Below are 19,844 nucleotides of genomic sequence, written 5' to 3'. Positions count from 1 at the left end.
AGGGGAAGGCTTTGGCCTCTATGCCCTGCTGTTGGACTTTCAGAGGAACTGCCTGGCCATTGTGTTAGTCAGGATGCTACACTAGAGGGACCACTGGTCTAATCCAGGAAGACTTCTGATGCTCTTAGGATGCTGGACTAGATGGACCACTGGTCTGGTCCAACAGGGCTCTACTGATGTTCTTAGGATGCTGGACTAGATGGACCACTGATCTGGTCCAGCAGGACTCTTCTTATGTTCTTAGGATGCTGGACTGGATGGACCACTGATCTGGTCCAACAGGGCTCTTATGTTCTTAGGATGCTGGACTAGATGGACCACTGGTCTGGTCCAGCAGGACTCTTCTTATGTTCTTAGGATGCTGGACCACCGGTCTGGTCCAGCAGGACTCTTAGAAGATTTTTTACTTCTCACAGGGGGCGGGGTGTGACCTATATTTGTGCTGACTTTGCCCTTCCTCTGATCCCTTTTCCAGGCTCCTCAGAGTAGATACCAAGGTCTGAGTGGAAGTTTCCATTAGGAACAAGAAGGCTAAGTATGTTGACAATTAGAGTTATACCCCTCTCGGATGTATCAGAACTTCTACTGTAACAAATCTGGAATCTTTTAGGAGGTGAGAATGAATAAGGCGGCAGACAATCTACTTGTTCATTCACTATTTATGTCAGGAGTCTCTAGAGCTTCAGAAAGCAAAGGAGGGCTAGTGTGCTCTTACTCACTATCCTTGCTGGCCGCTGCTAAATGAGTGCTCCTTCATTCCCTCCCATGAGAGAAGAAACCGGAGCTGCATCTAAATGAACTCTCCAGTAAGGGAAACAATACTTCTCTTCTAGAGCTGTGGGCATGCGGTCACCTAAGCCCTAACTATTCCCCTTCCTGACCTAAGTAAAACCTAGAAAGGAAATGGAGAGAAATAAAGATGAATTAGAAAGGGCAGGAAGAAAGAAGCGGTGCTACATGGAAGACTACCCACTTCTTATATCTGAGGCTGAGAGCCCTGCTCTTGGATAATGTCATTTCAAGCCTTCCTGTGGCCAACACTTTCTCTCCCCTTCCCCCCCCCCTCCCACCCCAATCTACAATAGGGGACCTTCCACTTCCAAGTGTCCCTCTGCTGCTGTCCAGAAAATATCTTGCAATAACCTTTAACTGGTTTAGGAGACTTTACTCAATTCAAAAACAAAAGAAGAGGGGAACAAAGTAGTAGACAAGTGCACCTTTAAGACCAACTAAGTTTTATTCAGAATGTAAGCTTTCGCATCCTCTTAAGCAGACTTCATCAGACAAAATGGGAATGGCATTCTGAATAAAACTTAGCTGGCCTTAAAGGTGCACTTGTCTACTGCTTTGTTCTATTGCTTCAGACCAACACGGCTGCCGACTGGGATCTATCTAAAAGAAGAGGGAATCAGACATGCTTTTATGTCAGCTTAGGTTATGGAAGAATCTGCCAATATCCAGCGTCTAATTACTTAAAATTTAGAAGAGCTTTACAGGTTTGCATGTGAAAGTTCTTGATTAAGTACTAGCAAGATTTAAACTTTCAGACTCCTGTCAGAAGGTAAAATAAACAAGTCTACATTTTCGTAATTGGCTCCAATGCTACCGTGCTGGAATGACACAATTTAAGGGCTCACGTAAAACATTATTAGGTTTCCCTGCCAACTTAACTGTTCAACCCTTTACAATCTCTTCCCCTGCCCCTCCCCCAACACATAATAGACAGAGAAACTCAAGATAACGTTAAAAGGCCCTTTTATTCTTGTAACATACCGGGATTGTGGATGCGATCTAAGAGCTTTACAGAGCGGGCGCTGACAACGCCGCCTACGTGGAGAAGGAAGCCTGGAGGAAAGGCCGTCAAAGTAAAAAAAGGAAATTCCTGTTCCAACGAGAAAAGAAAAAGAAAAGAAATTACAGATGACCTTGTGTGCCTGATCTGGTTGTTGCCAACGAGCATGCAAAAATCTTTTCAAACACAAGCAAAGCAGAAGGAGCTGGGCAAAAAGGCTTCCTTAAGGCAAGCAAAACGTACGCCATCCACAGACCCACACTGTGGGGTGAGCAGATGCCTCAAAAGCAATCAGAAAGCTACTTTCCCCCTCATAATGCTGCTCCAAGATAGGGACATGGTAACTGCTCATTCTGAGGTACGGAATCCTGAAATTGTTATGGGAAGATTCCGCAGAACCCAGCAGAATTTACTAGTAAAATGCATTAAGGGGGGGGGGGGGGGAGGGAGGAAGACCACATCTTAAAGAAATGTGGAGCCTCAGGAGATTAAGAGCTTGAGCCTTCTTCTAAGCATGCCTATCCAGAAGTAACCCTTATTTACTTATTGTGTTTCTACCTCACTTCTCCTACACAGAGCTCAAAGTTGTGTTTGTCATCAATTTGATATTTAGGCTGTACTCTGATGCACTGTTACGTAAAACCAAATTCCAGAGGAACTGACAGAACTTCCTTCCAAGGAAGCTTTCAAAGGGCTATGGCAATGCAATTCTTGCGGCATAGCTGTGTTGCAGCCTGCAGTTACTGTGCAGAAATGGAAACCCCAAGAGTCAAGGTACTGGAGACATTAGCACATCAGCGGATGGGACTGACAGGAGCTGTAAATAGGTGCAAAAAGGCTTTCTCCCCCACCCTCCCAGCAGGAGGAAACATGTAAAATATTTAATACCTTACATTGAAAGGTCAATGTCAAGCTTCCCTTTGACTTCGATCAGGTCGTAGCACAATGGCATCACGATGCTCCACACTCAGGCCCGTATTTCTAACTGCGCCACCTTATAGTCAGGGCTTCTTTGTAGCAGGAACTCCTTTGCATATTAGGTTACACCCTCCTGACGTAGCCAATCCTCCAAGTGCTTACAGTAGGCCCTGTAAGAAGAGCCCTGTACGCTCTTGGAGGATTGGCTACAGCAGGGCTGCGTGGCCTAATATGCAAAGGAGTTCCTGCTACCAAAAAAAAGCCCTGCTTATAGCTATGGGAAAGGGCCATGGTTCAGTGTAGAGCCTCTGCTTGACATGCAGAATGTCCCAGGTTCAATCCCCAGCATCTCCAGGTCAAGTATCTGGCAGGAAGTGATGTGAGAGACCTCTGCCTTAACCACTACACCAAAGTGGCTCTCTGAAGTTTCTCTTCCCTATTTTATCCTAGCAATTTTGGTTAGAGAGACTGGCTCAAAGTCACCCAGTGAACCAAGACTTCCACGAGAAAACCAAAACTATAACTGACTGCTTTCCACCATATATAGTCTTCTAGACCAGGGGTGTCAAACATGTGGCCTGGGGCCAAATCAGGCCCCCGAGCAACTGGCTGTCATCTGCTTCCTTCTCCCGATCTCTTGCTTCCCTCTGCATAACGGCTTGCTTTGTAAGGCTTGCTCAATCACATGGGAGCTATGGAGCAAAACCTCTATTTTATCCATTGGCTGAGCCCCCTCGCTTGAGGAGGAAGGGGGGGAAGGCAGAGCTTGTTTTTCCAGACTCTCTCAATTGCACAGCAGAACTACTGAGACAACTTTCTCTTCCTTCTATTGGCTGAGGCTGCCCCCCCCCTTGGGGAAGGAAGGAAAGAGCCAGAGCTTTCTTTGCCCTGTTCCCTGTATCCCATGTGAGAAATACAAAGAAAGTACCTTTAAGACCAACAAGTGCTAACATTTTAAGCATGTTTTAAGTTTATTTTAGAAATATTTAATTGTTTATAAATATATATCTCTGCTATCTAATCTTAAATAGGTATGCACAAGGCCTGGCCCAACCTGACATGGCCCGGCCCAACAAGATCTCATTTATATCAGATCCAACTAGAGTTGTGAAAGCCCAGAAAAAAAACTGAAAAAATCAGGAAAAAAACCTTTTTTTTTCCTGAAGCCTTTTTTGTTTTTTCCCCCCGAAAAATTCAAAAAATTGAAGAAGAAAAAAAAGAAATTGATTATGGAACATTTTATTTTAACATGATGAATAAAATATTTTAAGACAAGCTGTTCAAATATTTTCCAAATCATTTCTAAAAAATAAGCACGGTGTCAGGTTATTCTAATTTCTGCGCACTGAGGACATGCACATGCTAGGTCATGCCCATTCATTGAAACTTAGTCCTACACTCCCTTCTATACACTTCCCCTCTCTTCAATTCTTCTTATGAGAATGAGTGTTTTATTTTTATTTAATACCGTGGAGAGGAAATATAAATAATTGTTACTTCTGGATTTTTAAAAATTGTTTTGTGGAGGTTTTTTTGTCTGTTCCACATAAGCTAGTAAACAGTTCAGGAGATTGTGGCTCCATTCGTGACAATTACAAATAAATATTATTGAAAAAGTAAATTCTGTTTGTAATAATTGTTTGGGTACACTATATTTTTAATATGCTAGTTGTGATAATTTCATGCCAAGTAAAATTGTCCACATTCATATTTTATGTTCCTAAAGTAACAGAATTACTTTCAATCTGGAAAAGCAAAAAAAAAGTGCTAATGCAGCATTTTTTTTCAATTTTTCTGAAAATTTCCGTTCCCTCCCCCCAAAAAAGGGAAAAAAACTGGGTTCAAAATTTCCAGATATTTTACATCTCTAGATCCAGCCCTCATAATAAAATGAGTTCGACTCCCCTGTTCTAGATGGTTCACAGAATATAGTGCAACAAATTAACACCAAAAAAAAAATTTATTTTAGCTTCCGTCACTCACAGTAGAGATGGATAATATTAACTTTACCAAACACAGAACTCACTCAAACACTGGAATAAATCAGGTTTGGACAATGTAAGAACTATTTTAACAAGTCCACTCATTGCCTCACCACTAGTTGATTACAGGACAGTACTTGGGCTGCTACAACAAATCAAGGGTCTTCCATCTCACTGCCACTTTTGATTTTATTTGTGTGCATTGGCTCCTTGAACATAGAGGACAAACTAAGGAGAACAGGGCAGATGCTAGAGGGAGGCAGAGAATGACAAGGTCATAGAAGCGGGATTCAACCACCCAATGGACCTCAATATGAAACACAGATACAGCCGAGGCATCCAGCTGAGACATACAGCCAAGCCCAGGGACTGGCGTCAAGACAGATGCAGAAAGGATGGATGGGAATCACTCATAGAGATGGCCTCTGCCTCAGAGGGAGAAAGGAGAGGCAAGCTTGTAACTGTGGCCCTAGTGGGTTTTGCCATGGAAATGAAGGAATTCATCTTGGTTCCAGGTCAAGGATAGGATTGCCAGGTCTAACCTGGATGCCAACGGGGGGATTGGCTGGCCCATCTATGGTGCCATTGAGTTTTTTTACCCAAATGCTAGAGCGCCCTTCGTGTGGCGTGACTGGCACAATTACGTCACTTCCAGGTGATGTCATTGCGCTGGGTATGTTGGATGCCGACAGAGCTCTTTGGGGGCAGAGCTCCCCCACTGGCCAATCCAGCGGGAGGTTGGGAACCCTAGTCAAGGAGAAGATAGCCCACAAAAGTCTCACAGTTCAGTGTCAGGAGAACTGCCATTTAAAAGCATTTCACTCATGTTAATCATGAACAAGGCAACCAAGGATTTAAGGGGGGGAGGTATTACGAGAATCTAGAAATGTGGGGGATCCAGGTAACAAAACTCTCCTGTACCTCCTTGCTTGCTTCTGTTCAGAGGTTGGTTTAAATATCTATAACTAAGTAAGTATGTATACGGAAATATACAGCGTATGTATGGGGGGGAAAGGGGTTTGGCTTCCATCTGCCATTTCTGCAGCACTGATGCAAAAAGAAAAAATGGAAGTCATGCAGCAGTGGTTTATTTCATAATGTTTCTTATTTCATCAGGAGAAAAACAATCACCACCTGTGACGATTCCTGTAATACATGAGACAAGTGAAAGATGCCCTTAATCCTATACCACAAAGGCTAGATGTTGGATAATCTATAGCAGGGGTGGCCAACGGTAGCTCTCCAGATGTTTTTTGCCTACAACTCCCATAGCCAATGGCTGGGGCTGATGGGAGTTGTAGGCAAAACACATCTGGAGAGCTACCGCTGGCCACCCCTGATCTATGGGCTTAGTTCAATAGGAGCAAAATTATTCTGTAAATGTGAAAACATTACTGTGTTGGTGGGGGAACTGTTCAGTAGCTGCAAACTAAAAATGTCTCAAAAAGCCCTAAACAAAGACGTACAAAACTGTACTGGTTAACATTTCACAACTTTTTTTTACAGAAAGGTCACTTTAGAAAATTATTTTCCCCACAATTTTAAAATGGCATAGAAAAAGGGCAAGAGATTTAAACAAAAAATACCCATTTTCCACTTTCTGCAGTCAGTTCTTACTACTTTTAAGGCTACATGATTGTGACTTTTCAAGGGCCATCTCAACCTCAGTGGAACAACCCTATTACCCATCAACTGTAATTTAGCACCTGCTATCTTCAGTGCCAAATAAACTACATATACTCCCATCTTGTAACACGGAGGGATTTAAAATTATCAAAGATTTCAGGTTTTCACAGCTGGCATCATCATTAGGGTTTGTAGAATCTTTCGGGCTCAAGTGCCGTGTTCTACTGGAGAAAGTTTTTCTTCCAGACGTTTCGTTCTCAGCTGCGGAGAACATCCTCAGTGGCGTTGCAGCTGGAGCAGGCGTTCTGACCTTCTTGGCTGCTGTGCATTTGCACAGCAGCCAAGAAGGTCAGAATGCCTGCTCCGGCTGCAACGCCACTGAGGATGTTCTCCGCAGCTGAGAACGAAACGTCTGGAAGAAAAACTTTCTCCCGTAGAACACGGCACTTGAGCCCGAAAGATTCTACAAACCCTAATAAGGATTTAAAATTGTTCGGATCTGCTACTCAGGTTTAAATTGCTTCTGACCAAGGATATGTCATGACTAACAGCCTCTGTTAATGTTAATCAAAAAGGTAAAACTGACTCCCTCGTGCAAAACACCACTGCATTTGAGATGCAGGGATCCTGAACGGATTACTAGTCAATTATCTCCTAACCATCGTGGCCTGGATGGCCCAAGCTTGCCTGATCTCACCAGATCTTGGAAGCTAAGCAGGGATGACCCTGGTTAGTATTTGGATTGGGAGACCACGGAGGAAGCCCAGGGTCGCTACGCAGAAGCAGGAAATGGCAAACTACCTCTGAACATCTTGTCTTGAAAACCCTATGGGGTCTCCTTGCTGTAAGTCACCTATGACTGGATGGCCCTTTCCACCACATCTCCTAAGTGTCTCAATTTAACTCATTTCCGCAAGCTCTGTTTCCTATCACAAAAGATAGTTGTGCAATCACACAATAGTATGCCAATCAGTATGTGTGTGCTAATAGATTATTTCATGCTCCTCTCATCTTTCAATACAGCTTCTAGGACACCATGTAAAGACCCAAGTTGGAGACAAGATGGGACTTTTCAGTCATAAAGAATGATTTTTTCTATGTTCAGTCACAAGTTTTACGAGAAGGAGAAATAACGGCACAAATCAGCCTGAAGAGATCTCTGCCCTCACCGTCATTCTTTTTGCCTCTTGGTCCCAGCCACGTTACTTTCTCAAATCATAGCAAAACTGGTACCACTGAGGGATGCTGTCAAATGCTCCTCCGTAACTCATGGAAACCAATACAGGAAACCAATGGAGCAGCTGTGCTTGGTCTGCCATACTAAGCTAAGAATGGGTTTGTTTGACTTGACAGAGGGGGAAAGGAAATGGATATTTAAATCATCTCTCTAACACAGTGATCAGACACACATACGAGTGCAAAGGTTTGATATGCTTGTTTTTATTACTTTAAAAATACACTTTAAGTTCAACTTTTGGCGTGTGTTTTTTGTATTTTCCTGCGTGCACGTGTATGTGTGCCTGGAAGTTATGGTGACTCCTGGCAACCCCTACTGGAGCATGGGGGGATGTTTAGAGAAGTGGTAAGTGGCTTGATACAGCCCGCCTCTGCCTCCCGCTCCTGGTATTCCAAAGAGATCTCCCTTCGAAGTACTTGCCAGGGTTGGCCCTGCTTAGCTTCTGAGATCTGACCAGCTTGGGCTTGCTGGAGCTATCCAGGCCAGGGCTATGCTCATGTTTTAAATGATTTGCCTCATTTTCTAGAGACTGTTCAGGGCTTAAGCAGCATTATCAATAAAGCTAACAAAACGGTTTTCCCATAAAACTTTTTAAAACAAGTATTCAAAATAACTTCACAACATATCCATTGAAACAAACAAAAAAAGAAATTAATTCCCACAAAACATTTAAATCGTTAGGAGAAGGGCATAATGTAAAGCTCGGTGTACGTGTGTTAGTTCATTTTTCAAATTAACACATTAGAAAATAAAGCTATGTATGTGCTCTATTTGGAATGAAATGAAATGTTAAGTGAAATGCGGTCATGCAGATTGTTGGCTGAGCAGGAGTTGGGTTTGCTACGTGGTCTCGGAAGAAATACTTTTAAATTTTGCATACAAAGGATTTTTTTTTTTAAAAAAAAATAAGGGCTCCAAAGAAAATGTTACCAAAAGAACCCCGCATTTCTAAAATAAAAATTTCAAGCTAAAAAAAAAAAAACAGATCTTGAAATAAAACTAACACAAAAGAAGGCTTTAAAGATAATGTCACACAACAATTTAGAACCTACCCGCCTTCTACAGAACCTATGAGGCGATCCTCCCTTAGCAACGGATAACACAAGAAATGAAAAGAGAATCATCCACTTATAACAAACTAAATGTCACGATACATTATTTGGAATTAGTCCACATTTGTAATGGAGCATGTATATATAGCTTCAATTCTGCAACGCGGGGCGCAGTCCTCGAAATCCAAGGAGAAATCGATCATTAGTGAAAGAAACCCGTGATTCGTGAAGGTTCAGATCTTGTAGGCTTCCCAATTTGATACATCTGCTTTCGAAACTGTGCCGAATCAAGCGGTGTTAACTAGAAAGCGCTTAACCAAAAAGAGTTATTAAATAGCGGTCCTCAAATTTTGAGGAAAACAAAAGCAGACACGACAGGTCTGTACAACTTAGGCACGTTCTCAAACAGGCTCTCCCTCTAACACTCTCTTGTGGAAAAAGATTATATCCTCCACGATGCAGAATCAAGGCTGGTCGAGAACAGTTGCTTAGTGGAAAGGGAAACACTGAACAGTTGAAACAGAGAAGTTTCTACTACGATTGGCTTAAGACGCTTTAAGAACGAAAGGAGGTTTATCATGCTTTTCTTACCCTTTGCTCCAGAGCCGACTGAGTTTGTTGTCTTAACAGAGCTTTTAATGGCCCCCCTTCTTTTCCAGCACTCCCACTGCCCATTCCTAAAGAACATTCACATGTAAGTAAGAGCCAGATAAAAGAGTTAAACGATGCATTATTCTGATTCTTTTTTTGAGGGGGGTGGGGGTGGGGGGAGAGAGAGAATGGCAAATGTTGGGACTATGAACAAATGTACTCTTAATTACAAAAAGTTACATTTACAAAGTCAGAAGCTGAAGTCATTTAACTTTAATACAAAAGACATGCATTTGCTATGAGAAAGATGATCAGGTTTCCTTCCAGTTGTGAGAACTTATAAAATCTACGGTTTGGATCCAGCTAACTTTTTCGCTCCATTTTGCCTAACTTCCCCCTTTGCCACAGCCTCTGTCCTACAGTCTCTTCAGGTCAACCTTTCTGGTGGGCCAAGGGAACCCCCTCTTCCCTTTTCCACCAATGAAAAAGTTAACTGGATCCAACAATAATCACCATTGTCAAAGACCTCTAAAACTGACACTAAACTAAACGCATACCAGCATACAAAGCAAGATAAAAAGGGTTTTAATTTGAAAAAGAACAAAGTTTAAATATTAGATCATTCTGTCGCCAATTATACCTTTTGCCAGAATTCCAAAGGCAAGCCCCTGGCTCTCTTTCACATTTACGTCATCAATTAGACTAACACATTAATGAATCGTGGGTATCATGTTAAAGGTACTCATCATATTGTAGGCAATGAGGGTACAGGGATATTGGGTGGGAATCAACAATCCTTGCATGCAAGGATTATAGCTCTTTCCTGCATTCTCTTCCCCCAGAACTATACAGTCCAACAGCGGGAAGGTGGATTCGTAGACTCATGGAACTTGTATGGATTAACACATGGCGGCAGCAAAGGGCAGAAAGGGATAAAATCACAGCTCTTCCCTCTTCCACAAGAGGCAGGAGAGTAAGAACTTAAGAACATAAGAGAAGCCATGTTGGATCAGGCCAACGGCCCATCCAGTCCAACACTCTGTGTCACACAGTGGCAAAAAATTTTATATATACACACACACTGTGGCTAATAGCCACTGATGGACCTGTGCTCCATATTTTTATCTAAACCCCTCTTGAAGGTGGCTATACTTGTGGCCGCCACCACCTCCTGTGGCAGTGAATTCCACATGTTAATCACCCTTTGGGTGAAGAAGTACTTCCTTTTATCCGTTTTAACCTGTCTGCTCAGCAATTTCATTGAATGCCCACGAGTTCTTGTATTGTGAGAAAGGGAGAAAAGAAAAAAGTGATTTTCCCCCCTTCCACTTACAGCCCCTCCAACCTGCAAGACTTTAGTCCACACAGGTTCAGTGAGTCCAGAAATCAGCCTTCCCAGGTTTGGAAGGGACTACTAGGAAGAGAACACAGGAAAGATCAATTACTGTCATTGTCTTCCACTGAAAGAACGATGGATCGAATCCAACCTATTGTTCTTTCCTCTCCATTGGCAGAAGATAATATGTTTCAGAGTATCAAAATATCTTTGCTGCACAACAGTGGAGTAATCCAGATCTTGTTGATAATGCCATATATTAGCAGTGCACCCCTAAACTTTTCTATGATACTGTCACCCCAGAGTCAGAAACAACTGGTGCTTGCACAGAGGACTACCTTTACCTTTAGTAAATTATACTGAACTAGTAAATGCCCATATTTTGCATTTAAAGTATAATTTTCGTCTACGGTAACAAAACATTACAGACATGATGCATTAATATTTTCAGTTATTCATCTAAAATAAACCAGTTCTCTCAGATTATTTGATCATGGAGATGGTTTCAATGCTGCCTAGTCTTTTTTTTCACCTGCTGGAATACCGTTTCTCATAAATCATTTCAATTCCAACAAATGAGAGATGAAATGTATATATATCCTCCCCCACGGGATGCAGTTCACTAGAATGTCTCACTAAAATAAATGGGACTTGCACAGGAGAGCCTAAGAAAGAATATCAAGGTTCAAACGATTAATGAAGGCACTATATTAGCATTCCAGGCAACTGACTATTTAAAAAAGGCCAAGCAAGTATAAGAAGACCTGGAATTGTACTGTTACCTACTTTAAAACATTAAAGTAGTTCCAGCTAATAAATTTCATTCGTAAATTTCAAAAGTCAGTCTTGTCTACACAGACTACTAATCTCGTACAGACACCTAAATACTGGCTGAAAAGGAACCACTTGCAAGTTCACAAATCTGAACCCAACATACATGGGAACCATGGATTTGAAAGTGGCTCAACCTACTTGGGATGATCTCAATGCTTTTGTAGTGCATCAGCTGATAGCATTCCGAAACGCCCTCTTTTCACCCTGTTCCATTAAAGCCCCTTTGGATGTCATCCCTAAGACTCAAGAAAGTAAGCAAGTGCCAGGAGTGACATCAGTAGGAGTCATCTTGGGAATCGTTATCTGACATAATGGAACAGGGCGAAAAGAGGGAGTTTCGGAATGCTATCAGCTGATGCACTACAAAAGCATTGAGATCATCCCAAGTAGGTATGGACTCTTGGACTGACCATAGACACAAACTTTCTTAAGTCTCTGAGCTTGGGATCCTCCTCCTGTGGGCAGGCTGGCGCCAGGCTTCTTGGCACCCTAGGCTGGCAGCCCCCCCCCTTCCTGTCACACTGCCCTTCCTCCCTCTTCCCCTGCCTGGGAGGGTGGGGTGTGCCCCCTCCCTCCTGGGTGATTTAAATCACCCGGGAGGGTGCCCAGGAGAAGCCACTGCCCTTCTCATGCCAGTGAAAGGGCCTACTGATCAGCTATGGGCAGGGTATTCATATAGCACACAGGAAGGGCAGCGCATGCTCCTGGGCACTTGCCCTTCCTCACTTGCTCATTCCCCTCTGCTGCCACCACAGCCCAGAAGGGAGAGGGCAGTCCCCACCCTATCTGCTTTCGCACAGCCCATCAGAAGGAAGAGGCAGAGGTGCTGCAGCAGAAGCAGAGGGGGGTAGTGACTGCGATTGAGAAAGGGAGAGCACCCAGGAGTAGTCACTGCCCTTCCTGCATAAAATATAAAGGCCCCACTAATCAGCAGCTCTTTCACTGGGGTGGGAAGGGCAGCGGCTGCTCCTGGGTGACCTCCTGCACCATTTAAATAGCCCAGGAGGGAAAGAGTGACTCCCACCCTCCCGGCTTTCATCCTGGTGCAGCAGCGGCCGTGAGTCACATGGGAGGTGCCCAATTCAGTGCCTCCTTGGGCTGCGCGCTAGGTGACCGCCTAAGGAACCTAATGGGCGCACTGGCCCTGCCTGTGGGCACAAGGAATCACAATCTCCTCTTCCTTTGGAGACTGAAACGAAACAACATCTCTAACCCAAAGCAAAAAGCCAATCCTGGCATTCCTCTGTCTCCTCAGTGCGAGAGGTGCTTCACAACAATCTGGTTAGCACATTTTTGCTTACGCAGGGAGCATCCATTTCGAATTAGCTGCCTCTGCCATAAAGAGTTAAATGATAGCAAAACAGATGAAAAACAGCCAGCAACTGTGTACAAACCACACAATAAAAAATGCAAATCGTATAAGGTCTCTCTTTGTTGTCTCTGCTTGAAATAATACCAAATACGGAGTATACAGAAATACCACTAAGGAAAAGGATCCACAAGGCTCAAAATTCAAATGTCCAGAAACTGCTTAGTCCTTCACTCCTCTTAGTCCTTCACTTCACTCCTTCACTAAGAGAGCCAGTCTGGTGTAGTGGTTAAGTGTGCGGACTCTTATCTGGGAGAACTGGGTTTGATTCCCCACTCCTCCACTTGTACCTGCTTGGAATGGCCTTGGGTCAGCCATAGCTCTGGCAGAGGTTGTCCTAAAAAAGGGAAGCTGCTGTGAGAGTCCTCTCAGCCCCACCCACCTCACAGGGTGTCTGTTGTGGGGGAGGAAGATAAAGAAGATTGTGAGTGGCTCTGAGACTCTGGAGTGGAGGGCGGAATATAAATCCAATATCTTCTTCTCTTGTTCAATTCTCTGTGGTACCCAAATTCCTTAAAAATCCAGGCTCAGAGGGTAATTGCCCTTTACGTGCCCGTCGACTTTTGGATCACGTTTCGCATGAGAATGCTTCCTCCTAGAGTCAAGCTGCTATCCTTTTGACATCAACTAAGACAACCAGCTGGTGCCTAATGGAGTTGTGACCAAGTGGCTGATATGATTTATATGATTTACATTTTTTTTATTGTGTGGTTTGTACACAGTTGCTGGTTGTTTTTCATCTGTTATATATGGTGTTGCCACTTTGTTTGGTATAGCAAAGCAGATGGCAAGAACAGAACCTCTCAACAGCCTACCCCCACAAAATACATTTTTGGTGGTGCCTGCTAGCGTTTCTCAACATTTCAAGAAGTTCCCACAGGCTTAACGAGACTTGCTCACATCAGTGGCCCGAATCTGTCACGGAGGTATTGCGACTACAAAATAATGCCTAAGAGTCTTATTTAAGAAAATATTTTTAGCTGCTTTTGGATAAGGAAACAAAATATTATCATCCACATGGTCCCCATTCTGCATTATTGAACCAATCAAACTGGGCTTCTTGAAATCAGATATAACTCCCGAGGGGCTATGCAATACTAAGAAGGAGGAAATAAATCAAATAGATGCTGGCAGCGGCGATGAAACATATCCCTCAAAAATAATGATTTAAAACAACCAAAGCAGTAATCTGTACAAAGCAAAGGGTAACAATGTGTGCATTTAACAAGGCAATCTAGTAATCTGGGGGGGGGGGGGGAAACAAGCAAAGCAAATGTTCATTTTTGGAACAAATCAGTGGTATTTAAAACTGCAGATACAACATAGCTAACTAATATGGCTGATGGCGACATGAGTTCAACAGAGTAACACAAGTGGAGGAAGCAGGGTTTGTTCCTAATGAAACAGAGTAACATTCACAAAAAAAGAGGAAAAGAACAATTTAAAAAAATGGGGGGGGGGGCCAATTACCAAAATGATGAAATTTTTTGAGGAACAGAAAAATAAAAATCCTTCAAAAAATTAAAGAGAGTTTCCTTTAAATATTAACAATTATGGTAAACTGAAAGACCTGTTTAGCGTGGGGTTGCTAAATCTGGGTTTCAAAATTCTTGGGAGATTTGAGGTGGGGTGTAATGCTATAGAGCCCATCTTCCAAAGCGGCCATTTTTTCTCCACGGGAACCAATCTCTTGTCGATCAGAGATCAATTGAAATTATTCCAGGAAATCTCCCGGCCCCGCATGGCAACCCTCGTTTAGCAATACAGCTTCCCAATCGTCATGTAGCCAGCAGTTTTTGGAGCAAAAAAGGAGGAGGGTGGGGAAACCACGGCTGTGCTGAGTGCCACTGCAGAGACTACTACAATATATATATAAACATAAAGGCTATTTAAGATTCTTCCTACCAGAGGCAGCCAGAAGCAGCTCTTCAGTGAAAGAAAGGCTTTTCCTCAGAATTGGGCTGGCATGGCTACAGTGAAGAGGGCTAAGGCTAGAGCCCGAGTGGAGGAGATAGGGCTGTTTAAGAGAGAGGGTAGGGGAGCTGGGAAACAGGAAAATCCTAGGCCCCTGCAGGGAAAGGGCTGCGGAGGGAAACAGCAGAGAGAAGATGAAGACTTCAGAAGGTGACTGAAAAGAACTCAAAAGGAGAAAAAAAGTAAGATGAATCAAGCAAAATCTTGTCTTGGGAGGGTGGAGGGGAGGGGAATTGAACAGGCAGCCTGGCAGTATATGAACAAGCAATTACAGACATAAAGTAAATGAGATGATAATACAGCACTGCAATGGAAGTGAGGGTATTAATAAACTATCATGTAACCCTGCTTTTTTCGGGGGGGGGGAAAGGAACGAAGGGGGGGGCGCTTTAAATCAGTTCAAATTCCAACTGTTGTTCAAAATTTAAATATGCCTGGAGACAATTCCCTGGGGATCTAAAAACCAGGGCTTTACACAGAGCAGGTACACATTTTGAGTGTCTGAAGTTTTAATTTTTTAAAAAATTGATCTAAGTATTTGTTGTTCCATTATTGTCCCTAATGGGACAAATTTTAAGAGGAGACTGAAGTTTTTAAATACCCCAAGTTTTTTTTAAAAAGGGATGGATTCCCATCTTCTCAATTTCCTCCACATATATATTTGGGTGATCACCAAAGCATCAGCTTATATAGATAGCTAGCAACTCTTTTTTTATTATTAGTTAGGTTATCTGGTTAGCTTGTCCAAAACAGCACATTACGCCACTTAAGACACCAAGCTTGCATCGGCAGAACACTTTCAAAAGATCCCGTACTGAGGCCTTATCGCTACACTTCTTGTCACCAAACTACAATCTGCTGGAGGCAAATCTCAAAATTATTTTGAGATTTTTGAAAATCTCAAAATTATTTTGATTGTCTTCATCGCTGGAGATAAATTTAGAAGGGCAACACATCTGCCCTCCTCATTCCTGTGTTCCCGTTTTTAAGGATGTGGGCTAGGATCCACAGAGCTGATTAGGATTAAGCTTGTGCTTGTTCATTAGAATCTCGATTTTTAATTTGAACAACCACAGCAAAAAGAACTTCTGAAACTCCTCTAGCTTCAAATGTGTTTTGGGGTTTTTTTGTGAAGCATGTGGGTCAGATGTTTGAAAGGGGTGAGCTCCCCCAAGTTTACTGGATTGCCAGGTGCACCCTGGCCACTGGAAGGGGGGGGGGAGCTGCCAGCTCCAAGTTGGGAAACTGGAGATTTGGAGGTGCAGCCTGGGGAGGACAGAGACTTCAACAGGATATGCCATAGAGTCCACCCTCCAAAGCATCCATTTTGTCTGGGGGAACTGATCTCTGTAGTCTGGAGATGAGGTGCAATTCCGGGGGATCCCCAAGTTCTACTTGGAGACTGGCATCCCTACACTGGACTAGTTTTCACAGTTGTTTGTCAATGGGCTCCAGATTTATGCACAAGTATAACTCTTAAATTCCACTGATTTCAGTGGAACATAAACAGGTAGAGTATGTGAAGGATTGTAGCACGGAGTTTCGATCTTGTTCCCCTTTATGCACAAATACTGCTGCGCTCCCCATGCTTCCTTCATATGTATTAACGTTCACACACTCTTTGAAATAATTTTTTTTAATAACCTGTTTTCCATTTCTCTGCCTTCATAAAGTCAAGCAGTTATGCGTTCTAATTTTGCTTACAAAAAGTCTAATACTTTAATAAAGTGATAGAAACATTCAATATATTTGTATGTTTTTAAAAATACTTCTATCAAAAATCCATATTTTTCTAAAAATCCACAATGTATCACTGGTACATAAGCAATACTTCAAACAACATATATACAAATAGGAAGCTGTACAATGACCCACATATCTGTTTTCTTTCAATAAATGACACTATGGATAGTTGACAATTACTCAGTTTGCTTCAGAAACCATTGTCCTTTTTCAAGGGTCCAAAGGTATTCAACTCTTCTGGTCATGCAACTTCAGTAAGGCTTCCCATTTTCCTAAGGCCTGCCAATAGCCTGAAGCATCTCATTTGTCTGTGATCACCACGGAGACCAGGGGTGGGATTCGAGCAGGCATTCCTTTGCATATTAGGCCACACACCCCTGACGTAGCCAATCTTCCAAGAGCTTACAAAAAAGAGCCTTGTAAGCTCTTGGAGGATTGGCTACGTCAGGGGTGTATGGCCTAATATGCAAAGGAGCTCCTGCTAGAATTCCACCCCCGACAGAGACACAAAACATTCAACTTCTAACAATATGTAGAAACTGGAATGCTTATCCAAACTTTCTGTAACCAGTCAACGCAGACTCTTCTCTCAATTGAATATAGCGTTTTGTATCTCTGTTGTGAGCACATATATTAATGTTTATATGACTTCACTGAAGTATTTCTTATATTTTTTGTAAGCAAAATTAGAACAACATACAGCTGCTTGCAGCACATTTCGCGATGAGGTACGTTAAGCGTTGTTCTGAATTCACCGTGATCCCTTTAATTATTCCAGTTCATAAAGTCAAGGATATCATTTATTTGTACATACAAGCAAGACATTAAACATTGCCTTATTGAACAGATAAAAAAGCAGGCATCCCTTTGTCTGACAAAAAAAAAAATTAATGCAAGATAAAGACATACCCCTTTTAAACAACCACAGCCTCTAGGAAACAGAAGGCAAATGGTTAAGCTTTCTCTAACTTATTAACTTTCTAAGAACAGTAACCAAAAGAAAGTGCTACTTGGCCACAGCTAAAGGCCTTAGGCATCATGCAGCATTTCAGTCTCTCGCAGAATTAAAAGGAAAAAAGCGGCAAATGCACGCTACACAAAGACCCAGGGGGCACAGCCATGCAATCTGCACAGTGTTTCTCAAACTTTTACAAACGTTTAAGTTTTCCAAATTCTTCCTCCATCATTTCCCCATGCACGTTCTTGCCCCAAACCATGTGCATGCTATGTGGAAGCATCTGTGGCTTGGATACTAAGCCAGCAATGGCATTATTATGAACCCTTTCTGAAAACACACGCACATGAAATCATTGTAAAACGGTGGGTTTTTACTCAGCCGTCTTTCTTACAAGCGATATGAGGATACAGATACGTCTAAACTCCGTAGTTCAGGAACACCTGGAGATTTGTGGGTGGAGCCAGGGAGGATGGGTTTTAGGGAAACAAGGGACCTCAGTGGGGTACAATACCATACGGTCCACCTTCCAAAGCAGCCATTTTCTTTGGCAAAAATTGAATAAACACTTTAAATAGATAATGAATGACTAAGCAATCAAAGTGGTCTGGAGCTCAGGTGCAATTCCGGGAGATCTCCAGCCCCCACTTGGAGGCTGGACACCCCTAGATGCAGACACTCCCAGAAATCCAAGAGGAGTAACTGAGGCTCCTCAGTTTGGGGACAATCAGCCCATCTGAGACTTGGCTGGAAGAGGAGGAAGGCATCATCTGCCCCAGGATCTGGCCCCTGCTCAAATCCTCATGCTTCCATCCTTCCCCACCACAAGGAGCAAACCCCAGTTTGAGAACAACTGAATCAGCAGGAAGACTAAAAACAGAATACAAGCATGAAAAGAAATGATGGCATGTTGTTGTCGTCGCTGTTGTTGTTGTTTTCAACATGGCACGCATCTACTCCGTACACGTGTAATGAAAAAAAAAAATCACTGGCTTCTTCATGTCTTACGTCATGTTGCAGCAAAAAAAAGCAAACACGTATACAGCGGAATTGTGCAACTTAAACCATTGAGACGTTTTAAAAATTGACCACGCTGATAAGAACTGAACACCACGTCAAAGCAAGGCTATCTATGCGAGTTCTACCAAGCTTGACAACAGCAAAGAAGGCACTTCCAGCCTTTCTAACGTCTCAGCTTGGTGAAGAGGTTATCAGGTATCAAGGAAGGCAGGCAAAGAGAAACATTTTTAGAGGTTAGCTGTTAGAAAAGACATGCACAACTATTTCCCAAACATATTATGGTGACATTTTATCCCCATAATTTGCAATATGACGTGGAGGAAATTAACAGACTCTATTCTGGTGTGTTAACTTGTCGTTTTGCAGAAACTGTCCTGCACATGACACAGCACAACGGATAAGTCAGAGTTATGCAAAAGAGATGCTTTCGAGCTCTATTTATACCAAGAGAAATCCCCTATTTCCAGGAGTGTTTTTAATATACGTGCAAAAGAAAAGAGAAAACCCAAAACCATAAAGAGAAAGGAGTGAAAAGCAGAAATAGAAACACAAAATTAAAAGGAAACAAAGAAACAAATCAAAATAAAGTGGGTGGAAGCACCTTACCCGTTTTGGGTGTCAAACTCAAATCTGTGTCAGAAGAAGAGGACTGTCGACTGTAGGACTTGGAAGGTGAAAAAGAATAGATTTGGTTTTTCAGAGGGGTTGAGGGTCCTGATGAGTGAGGATTGGGATTGGGATCTTCATTGAATGGAATCCTGCCAGAAGAAGGTGGAAACAGATTCAGTGATCCCTGTGGCAAAGGACCGGGCTGACAGCAGCACGATCCCAACAACAGGACGTGGAGAGGGAATTGGGAAGGGGGGACCGGGGTGGGGTGGGGCCAACAATTGTCCGGAAATGTGAAGCTAGATACGAGGCCAAAGTAAAAAAATGAAATAAACCAACACGGCTGGTTCATCAGCTCAACATTATACAGACGGATGGAAATATTTATCAGCAAACAAAGCAGCAGCAGCAACAACAAAAAGAACAGCTAAGGCATGAAGTATCAAAACCAAGAAAAAACTGGCAAAGGAAGCAAAACCTGTAAAAATGTATCTGCTGCTGGGAGGCAAAGGGAGTCAACCTGTCAGAATATAAAATTCTTTTCCGCCAGATTATCGAAAAGGAAAACAGTGCAACGATTGCAAATTATATATCTGTGTGTTTATATATAGACACACATACACATTTATATACACACACACACATATATTTCTGAGGGGAGAAAAACACGTTTCCTTATCCTTTAGCAACTGCACTGTGCCGCAGCTAAAAACAAAGAAGAAACAAAGAGGAAAACCATACCGGGTACGGTGATATTGCCAAACTTTTGTTATGTTCAGCAATGCCTTACCTGCTGTCCAGTTTCA

At 42.7% G+C, this 19,844-nt stretch overlaps 1 protein-coding gene across 15 annotated transcripts in view; it reads right to left on the bottom strand.

Annotated features, from left to right (window-relative positions):
• Positions 1 to 19,844, bottom strand: part of C2CD5 (C2 calcium dependent domain containing 5) — a 148,334-nt gene that overhangs the window by 83,543 nt on the left and 44,947 nt on the right. For 5 of the 15 annotated variants that reach the window (XM_060245912.1, XM_060245914.1, XM_060245906.1 and 2 more), the window contains exons 7-9: positions 19,036 to 19,187; positions 9,199 to 9,284; positions 1,774 to 1,882 (exon numbers count right to left, since the gene is read on the bottom strand). In XM_060245912.1, coding sequence (XP_060101895.1) covers positions 1,774 to 1,882; positions 9,199 to 9,284; positions 19,036 to 19,187 — 347 coding nt within the window. Of the gene's footprint in view, positions 1 to 1,773; positions 1,883 to 8,607; positions 8,641 to 9,198; positions 9,285 to 14,642; positions 14,820 to 19,035; positions 19,188 to 19,844 lie in introns of all 15 variants that reach the window. The other 10 variants (XM_060245913.1, XM_060245915.1, XM_060245908.1 and 7 more) reach the window with 5 other exon arrangements.

The sequence above is a fragment of the Heteronotia binoei genome, chromosome 8 (genome assembly GCF_032191835.1).
Source record: "Heteronotia binoei isolate CCM8104 ecotype False Entrance Well chromosome 8, APGP_CSIRO_Hbin_v1, whole genome shotgun sequence".
Classification (NCBI taxonomy): domain Eukaryota; kingdom Metazoa; phylum Chordata; class Lepidosauria; order Squamata; family Gekkonidae; genus Heteronotia; species Heteronotia binoei.
Note: the sequence above shows the minus strand (reverse complement) of the source record. Positions and strands in the feature narration are given on the sequence as shown.